This window comes from Peromyscus maniculatus, chromosome 11 (assembly GCF_049852395.1).
Source record: "Peromyscus maniculatus bairdii isolate BWxNUB_F1_BW_parent chromosome 11, HU_Pman_BW_mat_3.1, whole genome shotgun sequence".
Taxonomy (NCBI): Eukaryota; Metazoa; Chordata; class Mammalia; order Rodentia; family Cricetidae; genus Peromyscus; species Peromyscus maniculatus.
Genome location: NC_134862.1, coordinates 87,527,890 through 87,540,824, shown reverse-complemented (window position 1 = coordinate 87,540,824; position 12,935 = coordinate 87,527,890). Strand labels below are relative to the sequence as shown.

At 46.3% G+C, this 12,935-nt stretch overlaps 1 protein-coding gene across 3 annotated transcripts in view; it reads left to right on the top strand.

Annotated features, from left to right (window-relative positions):
• Positions 1 to 12,011, top strand: part of Smyd3 (SET and MYND domain containing 3) — a 585,856-nt gene extending 573,845 nt beyond the window's left edge. For all 3 annotated transcript variants that reach the window (XM_042258703.2, XM_042258712.2, XM_042258710.2), the window contains one exon: positions 9,600 to 12,011. In XM_042258703.2, coding sequence (XP_042114637.1) covers positions 9,600 to 9,701 — 102 coding nt within the window. In that variant the 3' untranslated portion in view covers positions 9,702 to 12,011. The remainder of the gene's footprint in view (positions 1 to 9,599) is intronic.
• Positions 12,012 to 12,935: the final 924 nt, after the last annotated feature.

Genomic DNA, 12,935 nt, shown 5'->3' with positions numbered 1-12,935 from the left:
AAAGTAAGCTTTATCTCTGTCCACAGATGACAAAATTTTATATGTTGAAAACACACACACACTATAACTAATAAATTGGTTAGCAAATTAGTATAATTTAAAGTCAACATTCATAAATCATCTGTCATTCTATCTACTAACAAAAAAGAAATTGAATATTTCCATTTGTAATACCATAAAACACTTAGAAATTAACCAAAATGATGAAGGAAAGACATTAAAATATAAACAGTGACATCTCATGCATATGAATTGGAAAACTGAAGATATCAACATTGCTCAGAATGATATACACATTCCCATCAAAATAGAAAAATCAGTCTTAAAATTCACATGGAAACTCAAGAGACAACGGTAGCTAGAGTTTTCCTGCCTTGCCCACAGTCGGGACAAATCTTTGTCACCTGCCAGTCCCACAGCCGCTCAGACCCAATCAAGTAAACACAGAGACTTATATTGCTTACAAACTTTATGGTCATTACAGGCTTCTTGCTAACTGTTCTTATAGCTTAAATTAATCCATTCCCATAAATCTATACCTTGCCATGTGGCTCATGGCTTACCGGCATCTTCACATGCTGCTTGTCATGGCGGCTGACAGTGACTCCTTCTGCCTTCCTGTTCTTTCTTTTCTCCTCTCTGTTAGTCCCGCCTATACTTCCTGCCTGGCCACTGGCCAATCAGTGTTTTATTTATTGACCAATCAGAGCAATTTGATATACAGACTATCCCATAGCAGACAACCTCATCCCCAACAAAATAGCCAAAACGAAAAGAACCAAGTTGGAGAATGCCAATTCCTGATTTCAACACTTACTATAGTTATCAAAACAAAGGCTATAGTAATCAAAACAGTATGTTACTGGTATAAAGATGGACACATAGACCAACATGTACACAGTACAAAATGCAGAACTAGACCCTCACACATATGGAAAAGTAATTTTCAACAGCACCACTCATTAAGGAAAGGACAGACACTTCAACAAATGGTGTTAGAAAAACTGATGTCCATATAGAGAAAATAATGCAAGTGGATGAAAATCCTCGACATAATAGCTAAATCTATAAACAGATTAAAACCAAGAAGGAAAGCCTCACGACATCGGATTTAGCAATGATTGCTTGACTGTGACAAAGGCCCAGGCAGTTGAAGACCTAGTGGCCAACAAAATGAACTTTATCAAAATTCTAAGCACTGTGCATCCAAAGGCAACCCATCGGTAGAGTGAAAATGTAACCATAGCCACACAAAAGCATATTATTTGGCCCTTAAAAGAGTGCCAACTCCCAGGCATGCTGTGCCATGATGAACTTTGAAGGTATTGCACTAATTACATATGACACACATGTGCTACGTGATTCCACATTTGTGAGCCACCTAGAATAACTGCACACAGCAGAAAGCAGAGCAGTGGTTCCCAGGGTCTATGGCAAACACACAGGGTAGGCACTTACTGTGTAACAGACACCCCTCAGCATGGCATGGTGCACATGTTCTACATGTGAATAACAGGCATGGTTGCCCAATAGTGTGGATGTGTCTGTGCCACTAGCCACAGAAAGATGGCTGATATGGTGTCTTAGTTAGGGTTTCTCTTGCTGTGATTAAACACAACAATCAAAAGCAACTTGGAGAGGAAAGGATTTATTTCACCTTACAGCCTGTAAGTCCACCGAGAGAAGTCAGGGCAGGAATTTAGGGCGGGAATCTGGAGGCAGGAACCGGAGCAGAAGCCGTGGAAGAGTGCTGCTTCCTGGCTTGCTCTGTCTGGCCTGCTCAGTTTGCTTTCTTACACAACTCAGGACCACCCACTGAGGATTGGCACAGCCCACAGTGGCCCTCCCACATCAATCATCAATCAAGAAGATGCCCCATAGGCTTGCCTGCAGGCCAGTCTGGTGGAAGCATTTTCTCAGTCCAGTTCCCTCTTCCCAAATGACTCTAACTTGTTATCTAGTTGGCGCAGCTGACTAGCCAGCTAACATGATAAAGTTTGGGATGTCACTTATATATTTTACTACAATAGTTTTCTTAAATGATGCAAAACTACCTGAATTTAGCAAAAAGATATAAAGCTAATTAACCGCCCCCCAATTAAACATAAAGACATTCTCACCCAAATTCATTACTCGAATAGAACTCAAATCCCAAACCAATCCTCAGAGTAGTGAGAATATAAAATGAGTCCTTGCCAATAGGGGAAGAACAATCTGAATCAGAGTGGATCACCAGAAATCCTACCAAATAGCATTCTGTTTTCACGTGAGAAAAGAGAGAAAAGAATTGGTAACCCCCAAACCTTAATTCAGCACAAGCATCTGTCAAGCATTGAAAAGGAAATCAAGCTGGTCACAGTCACAGGAAAATTAAAAGAACTCATCACCATCCGATCTCTCCTGAAAGAATTGCTGCCCAAAGTCTCTAAAACAAAAGAAAAACAATAGAAGAAGAGATCTTGAAGCATCAGCAAGAAAGACTACAATAAGCAAAAATGTGAATAAGTGGGGTTTCCTTCTCCCCTTCGGTTGTCTATGTTGACGGTTGAAGCAAAAATTCTAACACTGTCTGGGGGGTTCTAGAAGTATGTGGAGAAAACAGCTGGATAATTATGTTCCAAGAGGGGAGGGAGGGAGGGAAGAAGGGAAGTAGGGAGGGGGGAGGGGGAAAGGAAGTCTCTGTACCTGATTCCAACTGCTAAGAATGAAGACACCAATAGACTGTGATGAGGATGGAGGGGGTGAGGCTTAAAGCAACCACTTCTTACAAAGCTGTGTAAAGGAATGTACTCAAAGACACTCCCAGATGGGTTGCATCATAGTTCAGTTGGTAGAGTGCTTGCCCAGCATGCAGGAGACCAGGGGTTCGATCTCTGGCATCTCATTGCAGGAGTGTGGTGGTGCACTCACATAATCTCAGCACCAGGGAGGTAGAGGTAGTAGGATGAGACATTCAAGGTCATTCTTACCTACACAGCAAGTTCAAGGCCAGCCTAGACTACATGAAGACTAGTTCCTCCATAAGTAAATAAATCTTTAAATGGCATGTTAAAAGATAGAGGAACACAGGGGCATTTGAAAAAGAAACAGACGCATAAAAGGTAGAAAGAACAAACAAAAAGTAAAGTTGTATATTTAAACTCTAGTGTAGTAATAATTACATTGTGAATGATATAGTCTATATAAATTACCTAAATACTCTGAAAGGCAAATGTATTTGAAAGTAACCCAAGTATGTACTGCCTAAAAGAAACTCTTTAAATATAATGATATGGACAGACTGAGAATAAAAAGATAGAAAACGCATCATTGAAAAACATCATCAAAAGATACCTGGAGTGGCTTTGTTAGTATCATATAAGTAGACTTCAAGGCAAAGAAAGCTTTCCTAGAGACCAAGGACATCCTAGAAAGGAAATGTAACCATCTACTCAAAAACTGAAATAACACTAAACGTGCCTGCACCAAACCACACAGTTTCTAACAGTGGAAACAAAACCTGGTAGAGCTCTGCTGTGGAGCCTGAGGCAGGAGGATTCCTAGTTGGAGGCCAACCTGGGCACCCTAGCAAATTCAAGGCCAATCTGGATAGCACAGTGGGACTCTGTCTCAAAACCCAACCAAACCTATAGATCTGAAAGAAAACAGAGAACGGCAAGGAGAGGCAGCAGCATGAAGTCTGTCTGTCTGCAGTTGAGAAGAACAACCAGACAGGAAACCGACAGAGGAAAATTTAGTACTACCACGGGTCAGTCAGGCCTTGGTGATGTTTATAAAATGTCCTCCTCAACAAAGGCAGAATCCATGTCCTTTGCAAGTATGTAAAGAATGCATGTCACAGTAGAACACAGGCCACATGCCGGGCAGTTAAACAAGTACCAGTTAATGTAAACGGTTCATAGGTGTAAGAGTCAGACCAAGTGGAGTCAAAGTAGAAATCAAAAACAGAACTTGGAAACAAAACCGAAGTCCCGCCTTCCCCTCTGTCTGGTGTAGTGTGTCCCACAGTGCATTGCAGCCCGAGATGACCTATAGGTTTATTCATGATGACGCCAGCATCCCGGGAATATGTGTGACTCTTTCAGAGTCCCTCGGGGACTATGTTAATACTTACTGACTTAGTTCTGCAAAGATTCAAAGCTAAGAGCGGTTGCTGCTCTTGCAGAGGATCCCAGTTCAGTTCCCAGCCCGCACATGGTGTCTTACACCATCAGTAACTCCAGCTCCAGGGGATCCATTGCCTTCTCCTGGCTTCTGAGGGGACTAGATGAGCATTCAGTGTACCTACATACATGCAGGCAAAACACTCAACACATAAGATAAAAATAAATAACTTTTTAAAACATCGTTATATTGACAGATTTAAGATAGTAACATAGAAGCAACTGTGTGTGTGCATGTGCGTGTGCGCTCGCGCGCTGCCTGAATGTATGTGTGTGCACCATAGGCATGCGGTCCCGATGGAGGCCAGAAAAAGACATTAGATCTCCTGAAACTGGAGTTACAGACAGTTGTGAGCTGATTTGTGGGTGCTGGGAACTGAACTCGGGTCCTCTGCAAGAGTAATAAGTCATTCAATGTTCTTAACCACTGAACCATTGCGCCAGCCCCAGCAACAGCAGCTCTTCCTGGCATGGTTTCCGCCAGTGACAGGCAGCCCTGAGCTCAGTCACATCTGTAACTCTCTTTCCTGTGGGCATCCCAGCTTTCTTGCCATCACTGTGATGACCTCCGAGGTCCAGACTGTCTTAACAGGGCCAGAGCCTGTTCCACAGCAAGGGCCCAGGCTTACTCACTGGAGGTGCCTGACAGTTCATGGGAAATGAGTAGTCGGGCGGTCTCTTAAGGATAGCCTGCCTCCCCCAGCACATTCCCCTCAAAGGGAATTGATACTTGCAGTGAGGCTTTGAAGGTGTGGAGCGGAGTGGGATCTGCAGGGGAGCTGCTGGGCGGCTCACATGGATCCTCGGAGGCTTTGGGCTTTCCTGCTGCCTGTTACATAGGGGGTCAGTGGCTCTGGGGCTGCTTGTGGGTGAAGCTCCATGCTGTGTCCCCTACTGAATGCCCAGGCCACTTCCCCCAGCACACACACACACACACACACACACACACACACACACACACACACACACACACACACTGCTTTCATCTTGGGATGGACAGAAGAGGAAGACTCGCTTCGGTGTCCCGCTGTGGTGACCCGATCCAGAGACTGTTATCTTTCATGTGTTTCTTTTCCTTCTGATTTTTATATCCATATTTAAATTATGCTCGGGGAAGTCATTTATTGCCTTCCCCAGGCTCACAGTAGAAAGCATATGAGATCCTTGATAAACTTAATATATTTATATTAAAAATTAATAAGAAAGCCATATTGTTTCCAACTTTAAATCATAATTTGATCTCATTCATTTTATTTAATACATGGCCACAATTCTAAAATTACTTTAAAAAAAAAAAAGATATGATGAGATGGAAATCAGTTCTGGGGGCCTTTTATTTCTCAAAGAGCCCTGTGCCTCTCATGTGGCAGACAATCTACATTGCCGTTTCCGGTGTGACATTTAGAATCCGTACGTGGGTGCAGCACATCCCACTGGCGGCTTCAGATGAATCCTCCGTCGTGATTGCATGCAGGCTCCTTCTAAATGCTACCATTAAAAAATAAAATTTAATGGAAAGAGAGAAGCTTTTCCCAAACCGAGCCTGCTCCAATTTTATATTTCCTTAATCTGTTTTATAGGCCACTACAGGAAATTAAACTGGAATTGTTCTCTCTGACATGCACATGGGTAGCATTTGGGGGGTGCTGAGAGCAGGGAGACTCGGCGCTCCCGGCAACAGTTGCTCTGGCTTGTCCAAGATTTACCGCAGCTTTATTTTGGGGGGTGAGGCGGGAGGAAGCGTTCTTCTTCTTCCAGCTGAGCTGAAGAGGTGTCCTGAGCTCGCAGGGCTCTCTTCTCTCCCAGGCAGGTATTTGCCTCAGGACCGTGGTAGACACAAGTGGCATCCATGGTAGACACGAGAACCAGACGTTGTCCTCCATCATCAGATGCTCTGCCCTGCTCGGCATGTCACATCGTTGGTACCCGCCAATGCACAAAAGTCGCTGGCAGGCTTAGCATTCTCCTCTTCTTTCTTCCTATTTCTCTTCTGTATATGACCATCACTCAGAGGAAATCGTGTTTATTAATTATATCTAAGCTCTGGTCTCTGCACAAGTGATGGACTTTGGGTCCTTATCCCACCCCACCCCCACCCCCTATCTTCACGTTAGTCCTCTGCCCCCTCCCTATGCTCCTGTCCTCTGCTTCCAGCCATCGTGGTACACAGAATCCTGGGACACCAGCTCCCTATTCCCATATGACCCTAGTGTTGAGGTCACCAGAAAGTGAGAGGACACAGAGCATGGGCAGCATCATTTGACCTGGGCCACCCCAAGGTCCTCAGGCTGTCTAAGAAGCTATATCCAGGAGACGCTGCTCCTTCTCCATGGTCACTGCACTGTCCACAGCTGGAGGCTGTACCGGACAGGTGGAGTGGACACTGGGGTGGGTCCTGAGAGCTAGGCATCCCACTCCGCCCCCTCTCAGGCCAGGTGAGTTGGAGCAGTTTCTTCTGATCAGGGTGTCTGGCTGGACATTTCTGCCCTGCTTTCAGGAAGCAGTCCGGACAGTGTGGCTGTGAGCCCAGATGGTGGCGGCTTCCCCGTCTGCTGGGTCCTGCAGCTCCCGTGTGGTCATAGGTCCCAAGTCTCCAGTGGCACTTGGGCACCTATCAGATGGCAGCTCTGCCCCTTCAGTGGACAGGAGAATCCTGGTTAGGGCTGGAACTGCAGGAGGGGAGTGAGGAAGGAAGACTGGAACCAGAAAGATGCTTGGGAAAACACAGATCCGCCTCCACTGTCGTGGTGACGAGAAGATGGCCTTGTCTTTTGGCCGTCAGTCAAGTCACAGAGAGGCCCAGGTGCTTCCCCAGGTGGAGAACCTGCAGAAACACCCCCGAGGCGAGGCCTCTGGTCCACTTAGGAGCTGCGAGAACACACCAGCAGAGGGCGCTGTGCCGGGTGAGCCCTTTCTCAGGGTGGATGCAGGGAAGGATCCTGTTTGCAGGGGGCTCTCCCAGAGAACATTCACCCTCCCCTGCACATCACAAGCCTAGCCAGCCCTGGGTAGGTAGACGTGGACAGGACAGCCACAGTGGCTTTCAAGAGTTTGCCACGAAGGGTCTGATCCGGAAGCCTCTGTAATGACACCACCACGCAGGTCTCTGCCTCAGACCCCAGCATGTCCAGCACAGCAGAGGGCCCAGGGCGGTGCAAGGAAAAGAGAATAAAACATGAGGCACCAGATGTTGGCTTTTCATCTCCCAGAGCCTGGCTGCCTGCAAGGTGGGGCAGTGCCAGCTCCTCCCCTCCCGTCCCCTCCAACAAGCCTGCCTCGGGATATGTGTGCAGTAACTGTGCAGCAGGACAGACCTGTGTAGATTATCAAGAAACAAGTTCCCTGCGTCTGTCCTGTCCCCTCCTGTGGACCTGACCGCCACTGCAAACCCAGAGCCATCGGGGCTTTCTTTCAATTTGCCTTTTTTTCTCCTAACATCTAAATGTCACCCCATCCCCTGCCCCTCCAACACACACACACACACACACACAGAGAGAGAGAGAGAGAGAGAGAGGAGGGAAAGAGACAGAGTAAGTGGGATATGGATGGATGGATGGATGGATGGATGGATGGATGGATGGATGGGATAGAGGGAGGGAGGGAGGGAGAGAGAGAGAGAGAGAGAGAGAGAGAGAGAGAGAGAGAGAGAGAGAGAGAGAGAGAGAGATAGCGCCTACTTGTTTTCCGTTGTTTAAGCCTAAGGAAGCACCTTTACAGTAACACGGAGAGAAGCCGAGAGCCCAGGCTGCCCGCAGCCAGCAGTCACAAAGCTTTGCTGCCCTGACTTAAGTCTTTCCCTCTGTAGAGGCCAGGGTGTCTGACTTGATGGATGTCTCGAGGACAGAGCGATCTCAACAGTGAGACCTACTCAGTTCTTTCCAGCTCCAAATCTCTATGGCTTTACGGTGTGGGAACCCAAGAATTCCACCCCTAAGGATTTATCTCAGCAAATACTTAGCAAAGAAAAGGAAAAGGAAAACAGATACACACACAACAATAATAACAACAGGAAACCCGTAGCTGGAAGCTCTGTGTCATATCATAATCAAAAACTACTAGAAGCGACCTAAATTTTCAAGAGGAGTTTATGAAATAGTGTCTGTCAGCGAACCATGGGGGATCGGTGCACACCTGGAAAGTGGCAGTCATGTTGACTTTAGCGCAGAGTGGTGGGCAGTGGCTGTGGTTGCTGGGAGTTACAGTGGGGTGCGGAGCGGGAGGTTAGGTTGTCCTGGAGCCCCTTGCCTGGTGCTTCCCAGCCACCAACACCACATCTTAAAGGGTCTTTAGAACACATCCACACCGGGTACGGTAGCTTCAGATTTCCTGCCCTGCTCCTGCCTGCCTCCCATTGGACGTCATACCGCTGCTGTTTGGACCGTTCCTTGCTCCCCAGAGAACCGTCCAAAGACTCAGTAGAGCAAAGAACAATAAGATGTTCACAGTTCCGGGTCAGGAATTGGAACTGAGCATGATGGGAATAGTCCCCAGCCTTGCCACGATGCCTGGCTGGCTTCTGCCTGGATGCTGGAATCATCCAAAGCCTCACTGGGCACATATCTGGTGGCTTGGCTCTGCTGGCTGTCACCCAGAGCCGCCACATGTGGCCACTGCACACGACTCTGGCTTCGTCACAGCTTAGCGGCTGGTGTCCCAGGAGCAAATGCTGGAGACCAAGGCAGAGACTTCTTGACTTGAAGTTGCTGGCTTTATTCCTATTGTGCTCTCATACTGGAGAAGCCACAGGCTCAGCCCAACTTTCAAAGTACTCTAGAGGTTGAATTTCAAGATTTAGTGACAGACTGGACATGGAGACTAAAGAAGCATCAGCATGCCACCACTGTACTAGCACACTCTAGGAAGAGACTGTAAAATGCGTGTGCACAGTACATAGGGATCCAGATTAAAAAAAAAAAATCATGGGACAGCAATATAGCACAGCGGGTGGAAGAGCTTGCCGCTAATCCCGGCAGCCTGAGTTCGATCCCTGGGGGACCCACAGGGTAGGAGAGAACTAGCTTTCTCACATTGTCCTCTGACCCCTACACGCACACCATGGCACATACATAGTCGCCCCCTACACACACACACACACACACACACAAAATAAATAAAGCTTTAAAACCTGTTGTTAGGGGAAGCAACATACCAGTTCTTCTTTCGTGTGACTCACTGGTCTTGGTGAGAATTACTGAACCCCTGCACTATTCACCTAAACGTATAGTCTCCAAAGATCATGTCGGCCCCAGGAGGACCAGTGCGGAGCCCACTTTCTAAGCACCCATGCAGCATCCATGCCATGGTGCTGCCAGCCCTCAAAGACTGATTGTTCCCCTGTGGGCCACGGGGCCCCTAGGTCATTGGAAAATGGTGAAAAGCCAGGCAGGGGCTTGCCTGCTTTGAGATACTCACCTGTCCCCTTTCCCTTTCCCTTAGGCCTTCGACATCATGAAAGTGACCCATGGCCGAGAGCACAGCCTGATTGAAGATTTAATTCTTCTCATGGAAGAATGTGATGCCAACATCAGAGCCTCCTAAGGACGGCCAGAGGGACCGGGGAGGTGGCGCACCCTCATCGAACGCCTTATCGAGGTCACACACTCCGTGACCCCTGCTGTGTGAACCTCCTGTAGAAAATGCCGTTCTGTGTTTGTGTGGGTAGATGTGTTTCTGTGGTGTGTTGTGAGAAGACCTATTCGTGGTAGAGCAGAACCGTTACAATAAATACGAAAGAAAGATGAGTTGAAAATGCCATCAGGCAGCTTGGCTTTGCCTGCTCATAGGTGATTTGGTATTTAAGATCTCAGCATTGGAAATGGGAACTTACCAAAACTAGAATGGAAGGCTGGGAGGTGGTGGCGCACGTCTTTAATCCCAGCACTTGAGAGGCAGAGGCAGGTGGATCTCTTTGAGTTCAAGGCCAGTTGGGTCTACATAGTGAATTCTAGGACAGCCAGGGTTATGTAGAGAGACCCTGTCTCAAAAGAAATCAAAAATAGGATGGAATAAATGAAAACTTCCTTTTTGGATGTATATAGAGGTAATGGATTAAAGTAATCATTTTCACACATACTCCAAACACAAGTGTGCGTCCATTTTATCAAGATGCAGATTTTTCATTGTTGTTCTTTTTATTTTTATTGACATGTACTTAGTAATGTGATTAGCTGTGGTATTTCAGTGTTTGAATACACATGTCCAGCATACACCTATCAAAGGACAAATCTGGCCTCCCTTTTATTTCCTGCCTCTTCAGTTCCCCATTTCTCACAATCACCCATCCTAACTCTCACACACGGGAGAAAGTATCACACTTGTCTCTGTCCCTGGCTTATTTCACTTCGTATCATTTTCTCCAGTTCTATCCATTCTGCTACAGATGACAGGATTTCACTCATCTTTACGGCTGAGTAATATTCCGCTATTTATATGTACTTCGTTTTTCTTTGTGCATGTTGGTGAGGACCTAAGGTGATTACACCCTCAACTGTTAGGAATAGCTTCACGGTAGACATGGACAGACAACCATGTCTAGGGTTTACAGATTTAATTTCCTTTTGACATATACCAAGAAATGGGATGGCCGGATCCCATGGTGGTCCTATTTTCATTTCTTAGATGGCCCTCCATACTGACATTCTGACTTAGGTTCCCACCAACAGTGTATGAGTTCCTTTTCTCCATGTCCACGCCAGCATTTGTCACCTGGGGGTGTGCTTGCCCAGTCATTGGCTTTAACGGCATTTTAACTGCATACGTGATATTTCGTTGTAGTTTCAGTTTCCCTGATGACTGATGATATTGATCGTGCCTCATGTATTTGTGACTGTTCAAAGCAGTTGCTCATTTTGTAATCAGAATCTTGCTTTTTGAATCCCTTACATATTGTAAATACACTGTGTATTATGGATATGAATCCTCCATCGGGAGGAGAGTTGGTAAACGGTTCTCTCATTCTATAGCTTGTCTTTTCCTCCATTGTTCGTGTGCTGTACAGAACTTCACTGTCATCGTTTGTCTGTCTCTGGGTTTGTTTCCTTTGCTTTAATAATAAAAAATAATTGCCTAGTCCAGCATCTATGATAGTTGTTACCCTTGCTGACATGTCTCCATGCATGTTTCCAGTTGGGATCTTGCATTTGGTCTTTGGTCTATCATGAGCTGAGTATTTGTCCAGAATGAAAGATAAAAATTGGGTTTCCATCTCTTGCATTTGGGTGTCTGCTTTTCCTGCATACCTTGTTGAAGAGGCCAGCCATACAGCCTGCACAGTGTGGGCGCTTTTGTCAAGCATGAGCTGGTCCTGGGTGTACGAGCCAACCCCTGGGCTCTCTGTTCCGCCCCACTGGTTCGTGTGTCTCTTATTACTCTGTAACCACACTGCTTCTGCCTTCATGGCTCTGTAGTACGTCTTGAAATGAGCCCCCCCCCGCCCGCCCCCCATGCCTCTAGCCTCATTCTTTTTGTAGAAGGTTGTTTCAGCTGTTCTGAGTCTTTGGTGAAGAAGCAGAATTTTTGAGACGTTGTCTTTACTCCTCTGTGATCAATAACTAAATACTTTTTTTTTCCTTTCTGAATACCTCCCTCTCCAACCCAGGCATCCTTATCTCAAAGCCTAGGATTAGGTCATTTCAGACATCACTAGAAAAGGATGTAAAGTCTCACACAAAAAGAAAAAGAAACTGAACTCAGCTCTTTGTGTAAATCTTGTGAGCGTTTTATAATTCTTTGGGTATGTTATTATTTTCTTAAACTTCTTTTTCTTCTGTAATTGCTTGACTCTGTGGTTCGGTGTGTTGCTGAGCAGAGCAGAAAGCTCTTGTCCTACAGTAAACTGTTCTCACCCTATTCAAGTTGACTGGCTTCCTCTGCTTTGTTGTCTTTTCTGTTTCCTGACCCTTTGGCCCGTGTCTCTATCTTTCTGCTTTGGGTCAATAACAAAAATATTTTCCTTGCCCAAAAAAAGTTGAGCCTCGTATGGTTCACTGGTCCTGGAAGCCGCGCAGCCCTTCACGTTTCAGTGGGATTCTGATAGTAAAGCAGGTCGGTGGGTTGCTGCAGATGAATGGCCCTTAGGCAGCAGGCCTCCATCCACACTTGCGTTACAGGGATACAGATGTGGGGGTGAATGCAGAACCCAGAATGGCGACCCTCAGAGGAAGGGTGCAGGCCAACACTAGAACGACACACTTATGTGTAACTGAGCCTGAAGGAACAGGCCTTACTTTGTGGCAGTGAAAGCTGACAACCGGAAGCTGGGGGTCCCCCTGCCAAACATCTACTGGCCATGGAAACAGTGAAGTGTGTGCAGGATGTCTTATGCACACCCACAAGCTCCAAGGCCTTTTCCCAAGGGTGCTTCTGCTCATGTCCCAGCCATGATGCAGCCAGCACATCCCTAAGGCACACGCTCTCTCTGCTAACCACAGTAGCGTATTAGGTGGGTATCCGAAGACCGCTTCATGAGTGAGGAAACAAGCCTGAAGTCAGGTGCACTAAAACCCCCAGATTTACTAAGTAGCTCTGAGATGACCTTGACCTCAGCCCTTTTGGAAGGGCCAGTTCTACCCAGGTCAACAAATATTTTTAAATGATTCTGATATTTCCAGGAAAAGAGAATACAAAGACCAAATAAAACTGGTGTGACCTCAAAATGTACACTGTCCAGGAGAATTTGTATCAGTTAGCTTTTACTGTGTAACAAACAACCCCAGAACTTAGAGGCTCAACATAATTTTGTTTAGCTCATACTGCATAGGTCAGCAATTTGAG